At 33.1% G+C, this 22,466-nt stretch overlaps 6 protein-coding genes across 6 annotated transcripts; 3 read left to right on the forward strand and 3 right to left on the reverse strand.

Moving 5' to 3' along the window:
- The first annotated feature begins 210 nt into the window (after positions 1-210).
- On the forward strand, positions 211-1,204 carry LOC128957321 (brain protein I3-like). Its single transcript, XM_054303059.1, is given in 6 exon segments — positions 211-302; positions 524-664; positions 723-854; positions 857-882; positions 938-1,022; positions 1,095-1,204. Coding segments are annotated over 5 exon segments (408 nt in total). The 5' UTR covers positions 211-302; positions 524-546; the 3' UTR covers positions 1,142-1,204.
- Positions 1,205-1,273: 69 nt separating this feature from the next.
- On the reverse strand, positions 1,274-2,613 carry LOC128957320 (target of rapamycin complex subunit lst8-like). Its single transcript, XM_054303058.1, has 3 exons — positions 2,381-2,613; positions 1,506-2,313; positions 1,274-1,449 (listed from the first exon to the last, which is right to left on the reverse strand). Exons 1-3 carry the CDS (start codon positions 2,501-2,503, stop codon positions 1,331-1,333), a joined length of 1,050 nt encoding a protein of 349 aa, XP_054159033.1. The 5' UTR covers positions 2,504-2,613; the 3' UTR covers positions 1,274-1,330.
- An 88-nt stretch (positions 2,614-2,701) lies between these two features.
- On the reverse strand, positions 2,702-6,123 carry LOC128958033 (uncharacterized). Its single transcript, XM_054303848.1, has 4 exons — positions 5,372-6,123; positions 4,710-4,845; positions 4,512-4,641; positions 2,702-2,828 (listed from the first exon to the last, which is right to left on the reverse strand). The coding sequence occupies exons 1-4, from the start codon at positions 6,121-6,123 to the stop codon at positions 2,740-2,742; spliced, it is 1,107 nt and encodes a 368-aa protein (XP_054159823.1). The 3' UTR covers positions 2,702-2,739.
- Positions 6,124-7,329: 1,206 nt separating this feature from the next.
- Positions 7,330-8,317, forward strand: LOC128957715 (thioredoxin domain-containing protein 17-like). The gene is made up of 3 exons (XM_054303522.1): positions 7,330-8,013; positions 8,075-8,156; positions 8,222-8,317. The coding sequence occupies exons 1-3, from the start codon at positions 7,775-7,777 to the stop codon at positions 8,285-8,287; spliced, it is 387 nt and encodes a 128-aa protein (XP_054159497.1). The 5' UTR covers positions 7,330-7,774; the 3' UTR covers positions 8,288-8,317.
- A 402-nt stretch (positions 8,318-8,719) lies between these two features.
- Positions 8,720-20,107, reverse strand: LOC128958804 (dmX-like protein 2). Its single transcript, XM_054304740.1, is given in 10 exon segments — positions 8,720-8,997; positions 9,136-9,501; positions 9,570-9,775; positions 9,844-9,904; positions 10,133-10,213; positions 10,383-10,539; positions 10,604-15,929; positions 15,932-17,829; positions 17,957-19,769; positions 19,842-20,107. Coding segments are annotated over 9 exon segments (10,026 nt in total). The 5' UTR covers positions 19,681-19,769; positions 19,842-20,107; the 3' UTR covers positions 8,720-8,790.
- A 1,373-nt stretch (positions 20,108-21,480) lies between these two features.
- Positions 21,481-22,441, forward strand: LOC128958819 (60S ribosomal protein L18-like). Its single transcript, XM_054304755.1, has 4 exons — positions 21,481-21,607; positions 21,684-21,770; positions 21,842-21,949; positions 22,018-22,441. The coding sequence occupies exons 1-4, from the start codon at positions 21,605-21,607 to the stop codon at positions 22,384-22,386; spliced, it is 567 nt and encodes a 188-aa protein (XP_054160730.1). The 5' UTR covers positions 21,481-21,604; the 3' UTR covers positions 22,387-22,441.
- Positions 22,442-22,466: the final 25 nt, after the last annotated feature.

Genomic DNA, 22,466 nt, shown 5'->3' on the forward strand with positions numbered 1-22,466 from the left:
AATATTGAGTTTAATATTATCTATAATTATGCCCTTGATCATTTTTAAATTTAATGTATGGTTTATAAGATATTTAATATAAACTAATGAGTGGAATACCTRTCTAACCGAATACTCTTCTAAATGCAAACACTATACTATTGCTATACAATATGTACAGTATATACCAATACTTGTAATACTGATTAATATAATAATAATAATAATAATAATAATAACGTAATAATGACTAAAACAATGTAAACAAATAAAAACAAAGTAATCGTTGAAATCATTTGGACTTTTGTTGACAACAATTGAATGTATGATTTCATCTGTCATTTTGACCACAATTTTGTTGACCACAACTACCACATTRTAATAGTGGACACTTAAAGACAAATTTGAATCAAATATATTGATTGGCAAACATGTGTCTAATGTTGYTGTTCGGTAATTGCGGTGAAAAAGTGGTCAAATTGATTGACAATTGTTTATTTTATATAATTTTTTATCAATTGATTTAAAATATCTTTAATAATAGTTATTAACAAACAAATAGTTGAAATGAATGATCAAAAGAGCAATCAATTTCAATATCAAAGTCTTCAGCCGAACCCGAGTCCAGAACCCAATGATTACCCGATAACACCCCCGCCTTACACACCAATTGCCGATCAAAACTGTAAATCCACTTAAAGATTAACCATTGAATGAGTTAATGAATTAATCATTAATGTTAGCCTATTATCCCAATCCATCAAACATTGGTTTCATTGGTACTCAACAACCAATATATGGACAACCATTGCCATCACAAGAAGCACATCTGACAAGTTATGGTACAATTATCCAAACGGTTCCACAGACAGTCATCTTTTGGGCTCATGTCCTGCTTGTCACGTATGTCTTGACATTCAAACCATTATAAATTGTATGACATGTTGTCATTCATAAGGTTGGTATCCTTGAGGACGACTTCACGTGTTTGGGTATACTTATGGCAATACTATTCTTTCCGTTGGGAATTCTCTGCTGTTTAGGTATTGATTATATAATTGATTATATAATTACATGTTATATACATTTGTATAATTAATTTAAATTATTTATAGCATTTAAACAGAAACGATGTCCTAATTGTGGCCTAACTTTTGAGTAAACAATGATCTGTTTTTACTAATTGGTTCACTGATTATATAAAATGTTAATTACAATAACACAAATTTTATTTTATAAAATTTTTAAACAAAGTTTAGTAATCTATAAACGTTTATTACAATAATTTTAATAATATATAATTTAATTATGTATATGAATAACAATATATGAAAATTATAAATGAATATAATTATGACACTAATGTATCTGAAAAAGCAATGGCCGTTATAGCCTTTTGATGGCCACTATATTCCCGTTTTATATCACCTGAAAATACATTCCAGAGACGGGCGTTATTATCTGATGATCCTATCATTTAAATTAAATGTTAAACTTATCCACAAAATCACACAAACAAAACAAACCGGTTATAATAAATTGCGAATCAATAGAAAAGCCTAAATCCCAAACCCATCTTTGGTTGTCATCTTTAAGTTCGACGGCTGGATATATAGAGTCAACTTTAGGCCAAATGGATGTACCGCTCAGTTGTTTCGTTGATTTCTTCTCGCTGTCAGTTGTTTGTGACAATGAGTTTAAGTCAGACAAGTCAGCCGTTCGCCATATTTTAGCCGTTTGATCGGCACTTGAAGTGGCCAACAGTGTTGAGTCGGGACTGTAGCGACATTTTAGAACAAACTTCTTGTGTGCCGTAAATTTAAGTCTCTTCTGTAAACTGTCGACTCCTTTGTTGTGTTTTAAAGCAAATATATAACAATTTCCTTTGTTATCGACGGCCGCCAAATGATTGCCCTCACACTCAATGGCTATACTTTGTATGGATATATCGTAATCTACTTCTAGTTGTTCGCTACGATCTGAACCACTTTGAAGATCCCAAATATGAATGACTCCACTTTGGTCACCGATATAGAGATCTGTTTGGTTGGGATGTAATGCCAGACAATTGATTGAATTTGATGTTTGAAAGAGTCGTTGACATTGTAAGCTTCGGGCTCTTAAGTCCCATATTCTGACCGATCCGTCTTCACCCCCGCTGTACATCCATTTGCCATCACTTTGAAACCCTAATGAAGTGATATTCTTGGAAACGCCTTCATAGTTGACCACTGGGTTCGGGTGTTGGGACACAACATCATACATGCGGATGTGTTGAAAGCCGGCCGCAGCCAACATATGACGGTTCGGCGTTATCTCCAATGCATTCACTTGCTGTCAATCAATGGATCAACTCATCAATCAATCAAATAATCAGCGGATCAATTGAATCAATACATACACTGTCTGCGTGTTGAACAATGCGATGACAAACCCCGGTGTGTGCGGACCACAAACGGATAGTGTGGTCATAGCCTCCCGTCGCTAATATTACTTCATTGGTGTCATCCTCTATGTTAACCATTTCTTAATCGTCTAAATAATGTCTTAACAAAATGTCAGTCAAACTAATAAACACAACATTTTCTAAACATTTGTTTATTTATTTTATTTGTTTATAAATTATTTTTCAAACATTGCATTCAATATGAAGTCAATGTTAAGAGTTATACATAAATAATGTTTGCATTAAATAGTGATTTCAATGACTAGAGATGACAGCACTAGTGGTTCATTACATTACATAATAGTAAGCAGTTTTCAGTCATATTCTGATCCAATGGTAATACTGATGCCATTGATTGCATTGATGCCAGTCTTGTGATACCATTGATTCGTATCGATTAATACTATAATACATTACATTACATAACATTACTTCAAATTATACCAAACAAACACTTGACTATATAGTACAGTACAGTACAGTATGTTTAATATATTGTGTATATACCGGTACAGTACTATACAGTATATAATTCATATGTCATATAAAACAGATTCAATTTTTGTCAGACATTCAAAATAAACTAAAATAATTGATTGACTTTTCTAACAAAAATAAGTTTCAATTGTAAGCATGAAATTATTACAATCAGTATTTTAATGACAGATTAGACAGGTGTTCAAAATTAGTTTATATTATATTAAATTAAAGCAAAAATATAATGTAAAATTACCGTATGTTAGCACATATAGGCCCAGGAATTAAATGTTAAACTATGGACTAWAATGTGAATTTCTACCMMATAGCAAATGATTGATTAATAAGTTGTCAAATTAGTCCTATTATTGAATGTCTATAATTAACATTACATTACTCCACCCCCAACCCAATCATTTCTAATCCCAATGACTTTACATTTTATCCCAGATTTTTKAGAGTGGTTTATATGTGGGTATATACGGTATACTATATGTTATTCATTTGAAGTTTTTGTTAACTAATTTTTATTTCTTATAGTTTTGTGATYTCTCAGTACAGTTATAGTTAAATAATTAACAAAAACCATAAAAGTTTGATATATATACTATATATATATATATATATATATATAGTGAGAGAGTGAGAGAGTGAGAGAGRTCACTTCATTTGATATTCAGTTTTTAATAGGATATATGTTTATAAATTTAATTTTAACAAATATATAGTAAATGAGTAAAAGGATTATTAAGGAATTTATAAGGAATTTAAAGAAATTTTATAAAAATTTTTACTTAACATTTAAGGTTAGTTTTTTAAAAATTGTTTAAAAATGCAATAGTCTACTCCACCCCAGGTTTTTTAAAAAATTATTCCATTTATTCCATTTAACCCCCCCCMCACACACACACAATATTGCTTAATCTGTCTATCATATTATTAACTATTATTAACTAACTAACTGTCCAATTGAAGTTATTTAACTATTTTTACTGAATCGGAGAATAAGCTCATATTAAATATATGAGTATATCATATAATAATAAGCATTTATACAAAAGTTTATATCRCCTATAAATAACTTTCTAAGTCGTTATTAACTTTTAGCACTTGAAACAACTTTTAGTTAACTTTTGCTTTATTTTTTACATAATAWCCGTTAATTTAACAAAATTTTAGTGATAAAATGAAAAAWATATATATAGTTGCTGACAATAAAGGTGGTTTTTGCATATTATAAATAATTGACAAAAACAAATAACATTTTGGTAAATTTAAATTTWAAAAATTACAATTTGATAAAATATTAGAAAAATCAAAGTATGAATTATATTTTTAAAAAATGTTTTTAAAAAATTTATTACTAAAAATTGCTTTAAAATAAATAACTTTTAAGTAACTATTTGCCAATTTTTTAGTAACTTTTATAGTGACTTAAAACTAGTTTTTAGCACCTTCAAATGGACAGCCTATTAATAACTAAAGTATACGTTTGACAAAATATGCATTTATTATACTGTATAATATTTGACAATACTATTAATACTCATTTAATATTAGTGTATTTTACCGTATATTGTAATATGATATAGCAATATGTCTTACGTACTGATATCTCCTGTTTGGACGGTTATATTGATAGGTTTGCACTGTGGTTCACACTCGGGAGGCGGTAATAAATGCCAAGTCTTAGAACCGGATACCTGTGCTTGCCACGATGGACGCTGTACATAGTCTAACTATAACAATATATSATACCTTAGATCAAATTGTTGAAATAAATATAAATGTGGTCAGTAATACATACATGCATACTGGCCCCGATATGGGAATACCCCATAAATATCCTATCGATAGCACTCGACTCGGAGTCATCCGGCAAAAAGGTGGGTCTCGAGTAATGTTGGCGTAAAATGGATGCAATCTCTGCATTACAATTACTCCTATAATTGACAACAAAAATAATTTAGCAAAAAAAATGATAAACTATTGTAAAATGTAATCAAGTTATCAGCAAAATATACAGCAATGAAGTTAACAGTCATTTACAGTACATTATGTATATTAAGAGCACAAAAGTTTTCCGACGACGACATACAAGCAAAGCATCCGTTTTTTAGTGAGTTTTTGTGCCCATCATTGCAGAGGAAATTCATTACAACATTGAGAGGACATTAGAGGGGACAGCAGTTTGACGTTTTCAGACTGTCTAACAAAAAAATATGCGATTCATTGCACCAAATGATATATAACTGCTAAACATCAGTCAACTAAACTAGAAGTCAAATACAAATGCTTTCACTAATACTTGAGCTCTAAATTAATTTACAATTTAATAAATAGTAGCGAAAAATACAACAAAACTTTTTAAATTATTTTTTAAACATATGACTAATGATTTCTTACAATTATTTAGATAATTGAGTTAAAAAAAAAGTCTAGACAGACAAAGTAAGTATAGATTCATACCATCCGATATACCACGGCTTCGACATCTGTTCGGTCATTCGGACCCTTTCCTCAGGCATTGCAAAGACTTGACTCAAGTGATTGAATTGAGTTTTAAACGGAAAGAACTGACACTCGCGTTCAATACTTTCATAAGCGCCGGGATTTTGTGAATAGATTTGACGAAAAAAATCAAAACTAAATGTTTTTAGGGCTGACCAGTGTTTAGAAGCCCCGCGAACCACAATAGGCTGTCCATTGTAGGCATACTTTGCAAACTCATCTTTCGTGATGTTTTCAAGAACCAGAAATTGGTTGACATTTCGACAGATATCGCAGTTAGTGGGCGGACGGGTCATCTCCATCACAAAGTAATTGTTATATAGTGCACAACGACTCGAGATTAGGTGATCCCATTGTCGCACATATATTGTAATTATTACAATCATTAATGAAAATAAACTCTGAAGAAAACGACTGTTTATTAAATATTTAAATAAAGATAAATCACTGGAAATATTGGTATAATTATAGCAAAAGTTGTCTTTCATTTTGACTTTTGGAAAGCATTCATAAGTTCGTCGATTTCTAAGCATTTTCTTAACAATATTGACATTCAAATTGTTTGCCAAAACTTTTTTATAAAGTTTGCAAAGTTTTTGTTTTGCGTAAACTTTATCAATGTTTACACCATTTATAACGTGATTAGAGTTTATATGACTACTTGTTTGCAGTGTTTTGCTGTAACTCTTACTGATGACCAATGTTTCCATCATTACTGGCCATCGCCTCAAACAACTCAAACATCATTGACTGGCAATTCACTTATGAAAACTCGTCGATCACTTGTATCATACAATCTGTACGTTCAGCTTCCGGAGCTCAGGGAGTCAGTCAGTGCTCATTCATACAAATACACATATGAGCTATGAATGAAATAGAGAGGCATATGTGCCAAACATTTTTCCACTACTCTCCCCATCTCAACAAACATGTGTACAGATTCTACACCAATACCAATAGCAAGTGAGTCAGTCAGTGAATGAATGAGATGGGAGAGAGAGAGAGAGAGAGAGAGAGAGAGAGAGAGAGAGAGAGAGAGAGAGAGAGAGAGAGAGAGAGAGAGAGAGAGAGAGAGAGGCGACCAAAAAAGTTTTCATGTGCGACAAAAATTGCATAGCATTAGTACATTACAGTAGTACTGTAGTACACCTTTTATTGACATTACTACCGGTGCCCTTCAATAGCTCAACACATGCTTAATGTTTGCAATCATTTTTTTGCAATTCTATACAATGTGTGCCACTTTAATATAGCATTTGTATAGCATTGCCATTTGCTAACATTTAAAGTACTGTATTATTTATATTTGATTAAAAATACAGTTTGTTTGCCAAACAAGTACTGTATATGGACTCTACTGTAATTTTATATAATGTAATAACTTTAATGTAAATCTATACTATAGATTCTTTAGTTTTTAATTGGTTGTCTAAATGTAATATTTCTCTCTCTCTCTCTCTCTCTCTCTCTCTCTCTCTCTCTCTCTCTCTCATATTGTCATGAGTTGTTTAAAAAAATGCGACATCATTTATGTAATTATATATATATATATATATATATATATATATATATATATATATACCTATTCAGTAAACATACTGTACTTTGCATAAATGTTAAACATTTTTATAATTAATAAATTTGTAATTATCATTATTAAATTTTACACGTATTTACAAATAATAACTATTATTGAATTAATTAATATAACATGATATCACTAACTATAATTAACTCGACATTTTTATTTTAACATTAAAATTAATTATTAATTAATTATTGATAATAAAAATCAAAACTTTAGATAAAATACAATATATTTTTAAAAATTACTTTTTGAAGTTTTGAGTTTATTAGAGGAGAATACATATAAAAACTGTTCATTTGGTTACTTTAGTAAGGAATGAATGGAAACCATGAATTAGTTGAGAATATTGTATAGTATTTACCCCCAAAAACATTGGCATAGAGTTCACCCATATCTTGTGCACCGGTATTACAGAACTATTTGTCAGTTAGACTGCATTTCTTACAATTGGCTGCACTTTCATCAGTCTTTACACTAAATCATTGATTTTTTTCTTTTTTTATTTTTAATGTCATTCCTAATCCCTGAGTAGGTCTCCCCTCACGCGACTGTCTATACATACCATATAAACCTACTGTACATTTGCCTCACTTATTCATTAATAAACTTAACCCAACTTTTCTTAAATTCAAAGCCTTATCTATTGTTAGCAACTGTTGGCAACTGTTGTGTGCACTCATAATACCACTTCTCGTGAATCGCACCTGTCTTTCGACGTCACCTAAACTTATTGTACCAACCATTTCACTCTTGTAACCAAACGGTCGYCAAAAATGAAACAACTGTTCAATGATAATGATTTGACAGGACTTTTGCAAACCATTAAAGAACTCTCGGCTGATAATAATAAGACTATTCTTATACTGTTTACGGGCTCTAAGGACCCGTCGGGTATAAGTTGGTGTCCAGATTGTACACATTCCGAACCTATTATCCATCAGGTCATCAATGATGACAACTATGCCGGCGATGACTATATATTGATAACCACTTATGTTGGCGATAGAAATACGTGAGTATTGTTTAATAATAATAATAATAAAATTGATTGATTGTAATGATGTGTTCATCAGTTGGAAAGATTCACAGAACTGGTTCCGCACTCATAAAGACCTCAAAATCAATTGTGTGCCAACTCTTGTCAATTGGAAAAGTGTATGAATTTTTATATTTTCGTTAATTATTTTTGTCAAACATTTATATTTCTGATAATTCAATAGAAAAACCGATTGACTGAAACACAATTAATGGATAGAGAGCTAATTAATATRTTAATTGAAGATTAAAATTGCAATTTATTTTATTACTTTAATAACAAAAATTTTATTTAACAAATTGTAACTAATTTAAATATTTCAATTAATATAAATAAAACAATCTTTGATGATATAAACAAAATAATCACATTTATTGTTCTGTAAATTAAGTTTTAAATATTTTTTGTGATTCTTCTAAATTAACAATAAAATATATGTTTATAAATAATAACAGATTTATTATTAATGACTAAATTTTCTCAAGTCTTGATATAATAGTACGATAATAGCAATAATAATAGTAATAATAAAAGTATCCGAATAACTTATGAATTATTACATTAAAGTAAATATCACACATGCATTTAATGACTAGTGTTTAGTTTCAATTAATTATTATTATATGAAAATTTAACTCATTTTTAAAAAATTAATTATTGAGTTTTCTGTAAAACATTTGTTTCTGATTATAGTAAATAATGAAATTTAAATTAGGATTTGACTCTTTTAAAAGCCATAGAAAATTATTTAAATCATATCGTATTTATGATATTATGAATGCCCCGATCGGGGAGTTGCCTAAACTTAATGGAACCGTCGGCTCCGCAGGAGAACAGTCTTCCACATTGGTCTACATATAGGTGCGAAACACCCATTCCTATGTTACGAAACAATGTACTCCTGGAATGTTCGCCCGGGAATGAATAGAATAGCACTCGAACCGAACCCAAACCCCAAACCTATTAAATAAAATATATTTCAATTATAATRTAAATATATATATTTTTTTCTAAACTATAGATTAGTTTTCAATGTTAAAAATGAACTTTAAAACATCATTTCCTACAATATATAAATTATTGTAACAAAAGTCATACTTTAATATCTCCGTCAGCACTACCGGTGACAAAGAACTCCTCTCCCGGATCTAATGCCATGCATTTGACTGCAGACTCGTGTGCTTGAAATCTGTCCCTTTGAACCCTTTGTCTCATATCAAACAGAAAGACGTCTCCCTTTTTGCCTCCGGTTATAAGCAATTGATTGAGAGGCGCATATAGTATGGCTGAGGCACCGTTGTGTTCATGACATGCAAATGATGTTACCATACATTTCTTGTGTGGCAAAAGTGTGTCCCAAAGGGCTACGTTCTTATGATCGGCCGATTGGCCGGCAGTCATCACTAGACTGGAAGCACCCAAAAATGTAAAGTCACTGACAGTCTTGGAATGACATTGCATGCTCTGTAGAGGAATGTCATCATTTAATTAACATATAATAAACATTTTAAGCAAAATGTTTTGATAATTACAAAGAATGGCTTATTTTGTGAAGTGTTGGCGATTTGCCAGAGACTTAGATTTCCGTCGCCGTCAGTGACACCAAATTTGTTGCCCTGAAGGTTGAAACCAACGCGCGTTACTTTAGAGAACGTGCCGCCCGGTCGGGGACAGGCTATAGGCTGTTGATGGTTCCATTCCCATAGAGTAACTGAGCCGTCTTGAGATCCCGAAAGATCTGTACGTTTTAATTAATTTAATTTAATTTAGTTTTTAAAATATTTACATCCAATGAATTAGACTCACATAAAGGTAACGTCGGGTGTGAACACAATCTCCTGACCCCTTCAATCTTGTGACGCTTGAGCTATAAATATTAGATATTATTAGATTTAATATTATCTAAAACTAATTGACAGCATATTATAAAAATAATTGTTAATTTAATTAATATAAATTACATAAAATTTAATTCAAAATGCTTATAGTAATCATATTATAAAACCATAACCAAAGCAAACATAAGGACAACAATAACTAAAACTTAATGTCAAATCAAATGGTTTTGAGTGATAACAATGTGTGACAAACTTACCGGTTGTAAAACATAACGACTTCTCTCAAGAATTAATTGACAAAATTGAGGGCTAGTATTGCCCGGAAAGTGATGTTTAGCCTTTGTTTGTTAGTGAAAGCAATTAATAATAATTTGGATTTAAAGTGAAAAACAATTGACCACATAATTGATAAAAGTGTTCAGTTATAAGCAAAACATTATTCAATACTAATCTGATTTATGTAATGTTAATGTATATGAGATTATTATAACTAAAAACAATACAAACCATTATTGGATTCTTTGCGGTTTGAGTTGTGTTTCCATTGATATTAGCACTGTTTGGAACCATTGAATTAATTGCTTGTCCTCCAGGAGATGACAGAAGTCGATCGGCCGGATGTTGAGCTAATAGATAATCAATTGAAGGCAGAGATTCTGAATTTCTGTTATAAATAAATAAATATTTAAAATTGTTGTCACATTAAAAATAAATGTTTCATAAAATACTTTTGTAAGTTTAGAATATCATATTCAGCTTCATCTTCAAGAAATGGTGTTACATTCAAAAGCATTGATATATCGATTTCTTGAATCTCTTTAGGTGTCGATATGGCTATAATTCCAGCATTTGTTCGGTTAATACAAAAGGCGCTAATGTTTTCATGATCTTTGTGTACGATTCGTGTAGTTTCCGGATTATGTGTGTCGTTATCATTGGTAATATCATTGTCCAAAGCTATACTACGAACTGATTTTGGTTTTCCAAATATATACCTAATGAAGATGTCCTGAACCCTCTCCTGTCGGACCAAATAATTCCAAAGTCTTTTGGATGCCTTTGAAATAGGATTGTGATCTCGGAATGGAGTGTTAGTTATCTCTAACAAAGATTTATATTTATGAATAGCCGGTCTATTTTGATGACTTGACTCAACGTAAGTGTTTAGCAAAAAGTGATTCGGAGGACCATTAAATTCATTCATATAGTTATTCATATAATGTTCCCAAATATTCAATGTTTTTGAAACAGAATGTATTAAAGAGCTGGTGATTGGAAGGTCAGGTATTTCAATGCCGGCCACAGTTAAGAAGTGCATCAATTGACGTTTTGCGAGTCTAACGGCTGAGTATCGGATTAAACCCCAGGCATACAACTCTTGTTCTAATTTTTTCTCATCAATTGCAGTACTGGTTAGACCTGTTTCGCCAAATATATTATCATTTATACCATAATCTTCTAAATCATTTGTTTCGTTTTCTTCATCTTCAGTCATAACTGATTCACTCGAGTCATAGTCGAGTTGTATGAACTCATCGGGAAGATTAGGTTTAGTCATAAGGAATGATATCATAGAAGTTTGTGGAGGAATAAACTGTTCCCTATATGTAGGTCTGTCTTCCTTCATATTTGGCGGTGCTATAGGTTTATCCGTTTGACTCAATTGTTGCAATATTTTCATATGAAGTTTCATTCGTTGTTTTGATAATGTATTTAATAAGTCAAGCGATGAACTTTCGGAATCTTCACTATTTTGATGATTTTGTAATTTTTCTTGAGATGATTGTCCGGTCGCGACATGGATTAGTTTTTTAGCGCCGCCACCAAACAGTTGAGCCCATGAACTGTCAGTAAACTTCAAACCAATCAATCTGTACAATACATATGAGTCACACGCGGCCATTGAATATATGAATTGACTTATAAATACTGCAACAAATGATTCGCATAACAATGTATGTAATTTAGGTGAGTCTTCATCTTTATCACGCGCTAGTAATGCACGCAATGACTGAACTCCCGGCCATTTGTTTGGTGCAGTTATTGGACAAATAGTTTCATTAGTTTCCGAAGCCGACGATACATTTCGACGAACGGCTTGATGTCCAGCCAATAGATGTGTGTTTTGACAAACAACTGATGAACTCAAGTCATCTCTGCAACCAATTCCTGGTTTAGAAGTTATGGCATCGGAATCACATAAGGATTGATATATACACGAAGACAATGAAATTCCCAGATCTCTTAAAATATAGATTATTGAATAGTCTGGAGACACAGTTAGTGGTGGAGAACTCATGTTTAAGACTGTATTGAGTATATCGTGGGTAACAGATTGAAGATGTCTTATAGGATCAGCAATGACTGTCTTCTGACACGCAACACTTGCTGCCAATAGTGGTAATGTTGTCGGGAAAGGAAGTGGTGACAAAAGTTGTTGTTGTGATCTTTCCTGTTGAAGCTCTTGAAGCAAAAGAATGAGTTCCATTCGAACTGATGACAGACCACCTCCATGTGCGCCATGAAGACTACAATAACTTAAGAGAGTTCTCATAAGTGCTTCGTTGGCAGTCAACCATAACTTGCGACGAGAAGATCGATCTAATTTGGCTTCGAAGTCCATTTTGTCGGCCAATAATATTTCATGTAGTGATGGTTTAGTTTCAATGGCACCACTGGCTTCAGAGTGTGAACCGCGGGGTGTCATTACTTCTGAATGTGAAATGTCATTAGTATTTCCCAAAACCATTGATGATGTCATTTGGTTGTCATCGGGTGTGTGTCTCATCGAAAATGTTCTATAATTACAAATAGATTTCAATGACTGAACACTCTTTTCAAGCCAAATGTAAAGTTGATATCTGAGTTGTCCGCCGTCTACTTCAAAACCAGTGGCTAAAGTGCTTAACTCTTCCATCAATATTTTAAGACACGCGACAAACTTCAACTGTTGGGCCATTATATCGAGTTTAATATTACTGTAATTTTTACTATTAGTAGTAATTTGTTGATCATTAGTATTAGAATCCACTTTCATTTCAAGACCACCTGTACTATCGTCGTCGTCATCATCAGAACAGGGCTCCACTGATAACTGGAAATCGTTTGTAGTATCCATTGGTACGAAACTAGTTGGTGCCCCCCAATCAAACGGGTCATTTATATCTCCGTTTGGTATAACTCCAGTTGTTATATGTTTAGACTCTTCATATTTAGTCAAATCTATTGATTCAGATCTATCTGTCTGTTCGTTTGTATCAATTCTATTGGGTAATCGTGAAAGTACTTCCAATGCAAGTGATGGACATCCGGCGCGAAAGTGTGAGTGCGCTGTCAAGAAAAAAAGACGTCTTTCGAATGGTGTTATTGAATCGCTGCCAAATGTAGTCTCAGTTATGAGACCTCTTGAAGATTTAGCAAATTGTTCCTTCTTTTCCTTAAGATTTTGTGCAAATTGTCTTCGAAGTATCAATGGTTGAGTTCGCAAATAGAGATAAAAATTAAAGACATTGTGACCGACTGCTGATCCTTCGTATTCAACATCATTATTGATGTATTTTGGATGACAAGAGCCGACATCTTTCTCCATTAAAGTACTGAGCGCTGTGTTATAATCTTGAAGTATCCAATAAGCCATACTTCTCAAGAATGGATCCGGATGTGCTTTATTTGAGTTATAATTCAAGCCGTCATGATTTCTGCCCAATACTTCTTGATATAGAAGACGTTTTAGATTTTCGGGTGTTGTTTCTATGTCTCCTTCATAAAGACGGATCAAAACCATTGCTAATTGTAAGTCATCGAGTTTAGAGATACAGACTTCGACGGCATCCCAAACAGAACCGGCCAAAAGAAAGAAAGCGGCCGCGTGTGAGAAGCGCTGTTTGCCCATCAATGCATACGCATTCTTGAGGGCCGCCTTTCGCCACTTATCGTCAGTAAAGTTATTCTGAAAAAAATCCGTCATTTTCTTGTCCTGAACTGATCTAAAGAGTCCCCAAACAATCTTTTTCTTTTTCATTGCCAAATAATAAAGTGCGGCATCTAATGGGTTCTGCTTCTTATCAAAGGCAGCCTTAGCTAACTTTTCTATTAGCTTACGAAGCAATAAATTATTGCGAATCCAAAGTCCAACTCCCAATTCTCTGAGATCACTCCAATTGGCGTTTTCTTTATTAATGGTAGGAATCAATTGAACCAATTCTTCTTGAGTTTCCGAATGAAACGCCCAAACAATACTTTGCGTTCCTAAGCCTTCTTTTTGTAAATTTTTTCTTTGTACTAATGGAAGGCATCGCAAAAGATAAACGTGTTGTCGCATTGTTAACAAAAATCTTAGGCCACAATTGTCTAATGAATCGGCCGAAACAATTGAATTATCAACAGTTACGCGTTCACTGTCATCTCTTTGCGTAAAATCCTCTGAAAATGAATCCTTATTTGCTGTTGGATTGAACGAAGCGACTGAATCAGCCAAAGCAAGTAAATGCATTTGATCCAGACTTGAGAGACCCGGAAGATGAGAGTGAGTTAATAATTTAGTCAAAATGCGAGCCTGTCTTTGGCCAAAATTTGTAATATCCGTTTCTCTTTGTGTTTTCTTTGGTTTGGTATTGAAATTGAAAGCACTTTTGCCAAGAATCTCGTCTAACGTATCTTCAACTTGTGTTTTGAAATTAGAGTCAAAAAGTTTGTCGTAACCCAACTCTTCATCCAATGATTTGTTTGTCATTTGAAACTCATTTTTATCATCCGCTTCAATCAGTGCATACAATGGAAGGGGTCTTATGGATGTAATTTCAGTGTAATCTAATTGCACTTCTTCTGCAATTAAAGCAAAATTTTCGGAATCGTGAGGACTGTTTGGTTGATGTGGAGAAGTGGGTGCAGCAACTGATAGTGTTCGTGATCTAAGCCAAGATCGGGGACTTCTTTCAGATTCACTTCTTTTTTCTAAACTTCGACCCAAACATTGTAAAGTATTTTGTCTTTTATTAATTGACTCCAAACAGGCAACCAAATGGCCGAGAATTGCCCGAACCCTTTGTATTTTACCGAATGCTAATAATTCCATCAATTGTTTCGGATGATATTGCGGTAACACTGGACAGGCCAGACGACTCGCTTCAAATATACCGAAATCGGGTAAATGAGTTAAGTTTGGAATTTGTGTCTCAGTTTGCAGTTCATCTGACTGTTGAGTGCCGGTTATGGCTACACCTGATTGTTGATACGTTTTCTTATGTTCGCTATTTAGACCAGTTATCAGTTTACTTGATGATGGAGACCGTGGAATAGCACTGGGATGAGTTGGTAATCGAAGTTGTGAAGATTCCTGAGCGTGAGTCAACAATTCCCGTTCGGTTAATATTCGCGATTCTGTTATTTCAACCGATGATTCAACCAAAGTAACCATCGAATTACTCTTCCATTGAGTATAAATCAACATTTCATTATCCATACCAACAACAAGTATGCCATCCCTAACCCATGACAATTGCATAGGTAGTGGAGGCAATCCGTCAGCTGTAATCAAATCGGTTGCGCGTAAAGTCATCCAACGAATTTCATCAGTTCTAGCTATTGGTGCCATAGAAGAAGTTTGTTTCAATAAATATCTATTTGTTGTACTACTGCTAATTTTTTCAGATGCTTTAAGCGCCTGGAGGTTAGCCTGTGCTATATCGGTGGACACTGGAGTAAATAATGTAATCTTAGAACCGGCTGAAACAGTTAGGACATGAGATCCATCTTCAGTGGAAACCCAATCGAGTTGTACTAAAGACTTTTGAGTTAATGTAAACTGATTTCCCTTTTCTGAGATTATTTTCTTAAGCGAATGCATTGTTGTATAACTGGGAACAGATAGTAAACGTTGGATATTATTAGTACCCCTATGTTCAGACATATGCTCATCCCCTCCAAGTCGTGTAACTAATTTATCTGATGTCCACTTGTTTCTGATAGTTGTGTCAACCAATGGTCCTAATTCTATACCTAAATTCAAGTCTGTTTGTGGAAGCGGTATATTCTTGATTTGAATGGTATCTTCAAAACCCATTCCGAGCCACCGGTTGATTCACATTCAATAATAGCCAGGGTTACATTGATAAACTTTTTATTAGAATTTCGTGATCCATGTCTTGAAAATGACTGACCCTGTTTGTAGGCGCAGGCAATTCTACCGCTATATGAACACGAAACATATAAAGGAAGACCTGGAACTTCAAAAGCACTCGACTCTTCTTTGTTTATAATCATTTCCCATTCCTTCCAAAAATAAGATGATTTGCGATCAAAAGCATTATCAGTGGATCCATAATCTGAATCATTATTCTGCTGACAACATCTCCAGAATCGGATTTTTCCGTCACTACAAGCGCTTACTATAAGATATGGAGCAAAACACGCGGGATATATGTTGGAAGAACTTAGATGTCCCGCAGCAGGAGTGGCGTGAATCACTTCTACTTCTGGTGGTAAGGGCAACACTTGAGTGCAAACCTTTTCAGTTGTTATTCTAAGCGGACTCACATTAAGATAACTATGTGGTTGACTATCATGTTCTCTATCAGGTCTAAGATCAGTCTTATTGGGATCCGGAGAGTTACTTCTGGATGAAGTGTTTGAATGATCGCTATCTTGTATTATATTACTATCCGGAACGTATGAAAACTTGTTGTTATCAGTTTGTGGTTGAGATGACATCAATAGTCGCCACATATGAAGTACTGATTGTTGATTTTCGTTCTTTTCGATGACAACCAAATAAAATGGTTCTTCAAATATAGCACTATGTCTGAGATCAACCGCAGCGCCTAAACTACTATCAGCTAAACCCGTTTGATTCTTCTGGATCTCATTCCACGACTCGTATGCATCAGAACTATCACCTTTGATAAGCTGTTCCTGAAAAACGTGTAAAAATTGTGTATTTTTCCAGTCGTGAACCGCATCTGAGATAGTATTGAGTTCAAGTATACAACCGGGTCTTGCAGTCGATTGAAGACTAACTACTTTGAATGAGTCTCTAACCGCATGTTTGTATTGACCCATTTCTGATGAAGTACTGTCATCACTAACAGTAGGACTTATATTACCCTTACGTGCTTTTCGTTCAGCAGATGATACTTCGGCCAAAAGAGTTCGCGCGTCGATAACGGCCTGATATATACGCAATTGTTTGCCATCTGATGCCACAAAACAAGCACTGGGAGAGTTAGAAATTGAACCAATTGTAGTACTTGGAAGTAATGTCGGAATCCATGCAACGTTAGAAAAGGCCGACAAATAAAGTGAATTAATTCGCGCCAATTCTGTGACACCACCAGAGTTGGAAAGAGGACCCACGGGATCCACTCTCCATAATATTAGTTCAGAACAAAATCCTGTATTTTGTAGTCCCAATCCTTTTTGTGAGCCATCGGGAGTAGTTGGTGTAACAGATGGAGTACTCAATGGTGAAGAATTTGAGTCCAAAAGACCGGGCAAATTATGATGAGAAGTTGTCAGGAGAAGTGGTAACACTGGATGACAGTTTACGTCATTTACACGGAATCTATGGCCACAAACTCGTGATGAATGACTTATACTTAATACTTGTGTAAAATGAGATCCCTCTCCAAAGCCAAGATTCCATAGATTTAACGATCCATTTATATGTTTTGTTAACATACAAACAGTCGGCGTCTGTATTATAGTAGTCATAGGTTCGGGTATTAATGAACCTCTTTTACTACAATTGTCTTTTCCGTGAATGTCTAAAGTAAGTGATGAAGAATTTGGCAAAACAACTGACTTGAGGTCCAAATAAAAATTAGGCGAATACATAGCGATATTGTGAGACATTGTGGYCGCATCTCCAAGAGGTATGGCGTTTGGGATGCGCGATGAAAAGCTAATCTGTGGCTGACGGAAGGAACTGGGACTCGACTCATCCAACCATTCAACTAACCTATAAATATATAATATTACAATCAATCAATTACTTTAACACATGACATGAAATATTAAATGATTAGACAATTAAAGATTAATAGATTTTGTATACTATTATAAATAACAACAAACAAAATACTTACCAAACAAGAAGRCTTCCATCCAATGGATGAATACTAAAAAGCAAATCAGAGTTTGAGTGCCACTCTCTAATCAAAGCCTCTAATTTTCTGTCCAAAAGGTCACCCAATTGTGAATGATTTGTAGCATTAGTTGCATTCACTTCAGTCGTTAAAGAAGCCGAGGAAGAAGTCGTATGAAAACTCTGTCGACTACTAGTCGGTGGGTTGTCGTCGTGTTCGACCTCATCGTGAGATAAGGCTTTACTAATAAGTTTTGAACTTTTCTTCACATTCTGATGAATAGGTTTACGTAATTTACGATTTGATTCGGCGGTTGTAATGCTGGCCAAATCGATCTCATTTTCAGTTTCGGGGCCATCGGCCTCACCCGTATCACTGCCCACATCACTCATTGCCGATGCCATTTCGTTTTGGATTATTTTCAAACTAATCTCTTGTAAAATCTTTTCAGCTGATTGAGTAAAAAACATTTCTTTATTATTAAGCCAATGGACAACAAAACTGGGTTTTGTTAAATTGCTGGAATCGTTAGTATTGGCAGAAAGACTCGGCACTAATGGAATGTCAGTTTCAGCATTAATACTGGCTGTCAAATGAAAATGTAATCCCGGGGCTAATGAGGTGCCATGAATACCAAAACTATGAAAATCATGTACACTAAAAGTACTGGGAAGTGTTGGTATAGCACAGCCATTTGATTGATTCTCATCGATGGTCACTTGTTGTCTCTTTTTAAATTGATTTAATGACTTCATATGCTTAATCTTTTGCATTATCTTTTGTCGATGTCGTTGTGTTTGAGCTCTGGGCGCAACATAATTGGAAAGTCCTTCTATTTGACTTAAGTTAACCAAACCATCTTCAGGAAGAAGAGTCTGAACCCAAATACGACAAATATTATCGCGACAAGAAGTGACCAACATATTGGCCACTGAACTGCGAGGCAAGTATTTGCTAATTTTACGCCACGATATACCAGTGATGGCTCGCGGATGTGCTATATATATAAAGGAAAATTCAATATCTTTTGTATCCTCAGTGTGTTTATCATTTGTTTCGTGATGTCGGCCCAACACATGGTTTGTAATCGGATTATTTTTAGCAGCGCTTTCATACCATATCTTTACTAAACGATCGGCTTTGCCGGCAGAAAAAAATAGTGTTCCGTCGGGTGAGAACTGTAGAAAATGAACGGGAGTTGCGGTCGTGCTTTTCCACACACAGTGCCAATAATCTGCTTCTTGATCGTCACATTTATCACTTTTTGTCGTTTTGCTATTTATATTATTAAATTCAGCGGTAGTTTGTATATTCAGATGCCATAACTGTATACACTGACCACCGGTTAAAAGTTTGTTGCCCTCGAGATTCCATGAGATAACAGTGACATCAGAGTCCGACTCAATACAAGAGGTTTGGATCCATTTGTAGTCCAATTTATGATTAGACATTTGTTGAAGAAGTGGTGTTGGTTCAAAAATGCATATCTTGTGTCCGTAAGCGGCAGCTATTTTGCCAATATCTGTGGAAGCGTCGATACAATTGACTTGAATGTTACCGTAAAGAATTCCGGGTATTATTTGAACTCTCTTGAGGTCAGATGTTAGTATAACTACATTACAACCCGAACTGTAGGCCACAAATGGTATGCCTTCTACTAAACCAAAGCTATAGCAGTTGTCACCAGAATTGGCGGCTCCGGTCAGCACCTGATGGCAATTCATTCTTGTAATCACTCTTTTGATTAAAAATTTGTGATAAATATCTTCAATAATAACTATTCATTTAATCTACAATTGTGTTGACCGCAGATCTACAATAGGATGTAATATATATTATGTTATAATACGTCAAACTTATCATTCATTTATATCACAATACATACAATTCATYTGTAATTATATATCGGTTGCAAATCACCGACAGATCATTAATACATAACAAATATTAACACTTTTTGGTAACCAATCGCTCATCCGATGATAATTCTGACACAACTTTTTAGTCAATTGTATTACTAATTGTATTATTAATTGTATTATAATTTATTTGTTTAATTATAATTCAATATTCAATACATGAAATCAATTTACAAAGCATTCAATTTTGACAACTAATGAGTCAAACACTGACTCTAAACATATCAAAGCAAACACTAAATACTAAACAAATCAAAACAACTCTTTAATCAATTGAATGCATTAAATGTTATGCGCTATATATGTAGTGTATTGTACTGTACTATACTATACTATACTATACTATACTATAAATTTACTGTAATGTACTGTAAATTTACTTATCATAGGTTCTCAACATTTTATTTAAACACCACTAATATTATTGTTTTAATTATGATTTATAAATATATAAATTTGACAAACAGTTTATATATAACTAATTTGTAATATTAATAAATTTAATATATTTTCATACAATTTAATAAAAAAAAACTTCTTTCAAAAGTACCGTTAAGTGCAATACATTGAGAATAAGGCTCTAATCATAAGTTATTTTATTACTTTATGGCCTTTAATATCATGTTTAATGACTATATAATTACTGTACAATACCTATAACTGTCTAAACAAATATTAATATTATTATTAATATATTTATAGTCCATTACTTTAATACATATGTATTGTAGATAATGAACATTATGTAAAAATTAGATATATTTGACCTAAAATTTAATTTTTATTTATAATAATTATAAGTTAAATATTGATTTAGAGAATGAGTGTCTATAAAGACCGACAGTCGGGTATAAAGTAACTCAAAAACTTTGATTCAAAAAAATTATGATATTTTTAATAATCATAATTAGATTTTACTTTCATTGTTATGCTATTCATGACTGATTATAATTATATAAATATCATACAATAAATTCATAATTAATTATATTTTATAATTTTAATCATTTTCTTTAATTATATGGTTTTAAATTAATTAAGAAATTGAAATATAAAAAATGTATTGATATTACAATTTATTTATAAATTACTAATGATTTATAAATTAAATTAATGACAAAAGTGTTGTTTAAAAATTTTACTGAAATCTTCATCAGTCGATAAAATTGATTATAATTTTATAGATTATTAATATTATTTATTTTATAAGTTGTTGTCTATAGACTATAGTTATCTTCTTTTATATAGTGTTTTAATATAATCGAGAGCTAAACCTAATCTCTAATAAATTAACTTAAAATATAATAAAATTTTATGCAATATGTATAGCGAGACAATAGCGGACTTAAAGTAAAGTTTAATAGTGTTTAATATTTTATAAATAGTATTTTGTATATTAATATAAAATTATTAACAATTTATTGATACTTATTGTCCAATATTTTTATATCAATTTCAATCGTCAGTCAAATATTGTATTCAAATTTATTTCTATACTTCAAATCAATTCAAACATTATTTATTAATTTCTATCAATTATGACGTTATTTATGACAAACTTATCGGAAACTCCGGAAAACATTATATTTAAGGCAAACTTAGGGATCGTTTAGTTATAAACGGAAGCGGAAAAAGTAGATAATTTTGATTGAATTTAAGGTTATATTGAATTGTATTGAAATAGAGATTGCAATCATTGTTTGATCCCTTTTTGAAGAGCACTGCAAAAATGGTAAGTAATTAACAATAAAATTAAAGACAATTATCACTAAATTAAGACATTTCTGGACATTAATTGTGATGAATAGGGTATAGACATCAACCATAAGAATGATCGTAAAGTCAGGCGAACGGCGCCGAAGAGCAGAGACCCGTATTTATTGCTTTTGGTTAAGGTTTGTGTGAACACGTGTTACCATTGATGACCACTTTTTAATTAAATGATTTAATAATTTTGATTTAATAGTTGTACCGATTTCTGGCCCGAAGAACTGGTCAGAAGTTCAACAAAATTGTGTTGAAGAGACTGTATATGAGTAAAACAAATCGACCGCCGATTACACTGAAAAGATTGGTTTGTATTGACACTAATTTTTAAATTATTTGATAAACTAATAATTGATGTATTGATGCGATGTTCAGAAAATTCAAATGAGTAAACCCGAGAGGAAGGACAAGATAGCAGTAGTTATCGGCACCGTTACCGATGACGTACGTCTCTATGATGTACCCAATCTTAAGGTGTGTGCTCTTCGTGTCACTAAAACAGCCAGAGCTCGCATCCTGAAGGCTGGCGGCGAGATCTTGACTTTGGATCAATTAGCAGTTCGCTCTCCTAGAGGTGAGAACACTGTTCTTCTTCAAGGACCGCGTAATGCACGTGAGGCCGTCAAACACTTTGGTCGCGCACCGGGTGTGCCTCACAGCCACACCAAACCATACGTGCGTTCAAAAGGACGTAAGTTTGAGAGAGCCAGAGGACGACGTGCTTCTCGTGGATATAAAAGTTAAATTGATTTGTATTGTAATCACAATTTGATAACAGAAATAAAATAAATGATTGTTTGGATAATTATTTTGTTTATATTATT

The sequence above is a fragment of the Oppia nitens genome, unplaced genomic scaffold, assembly GCF_028296485.1.
Source record: "Oppia nitens isolate AA-2021 unplaced genomic scaffold, nextdenovo-longstitch-racon4-pilon3 scaffold3_pilon_pilon_pilon, whole genome shotgun sequence".
Taxonomy (NCBI): Eukaryota; Metazoa; Arthropoda; class Arachnida; order Sarcoptiformes; family Oppiidae; genus Oppia; species Oppia nitens.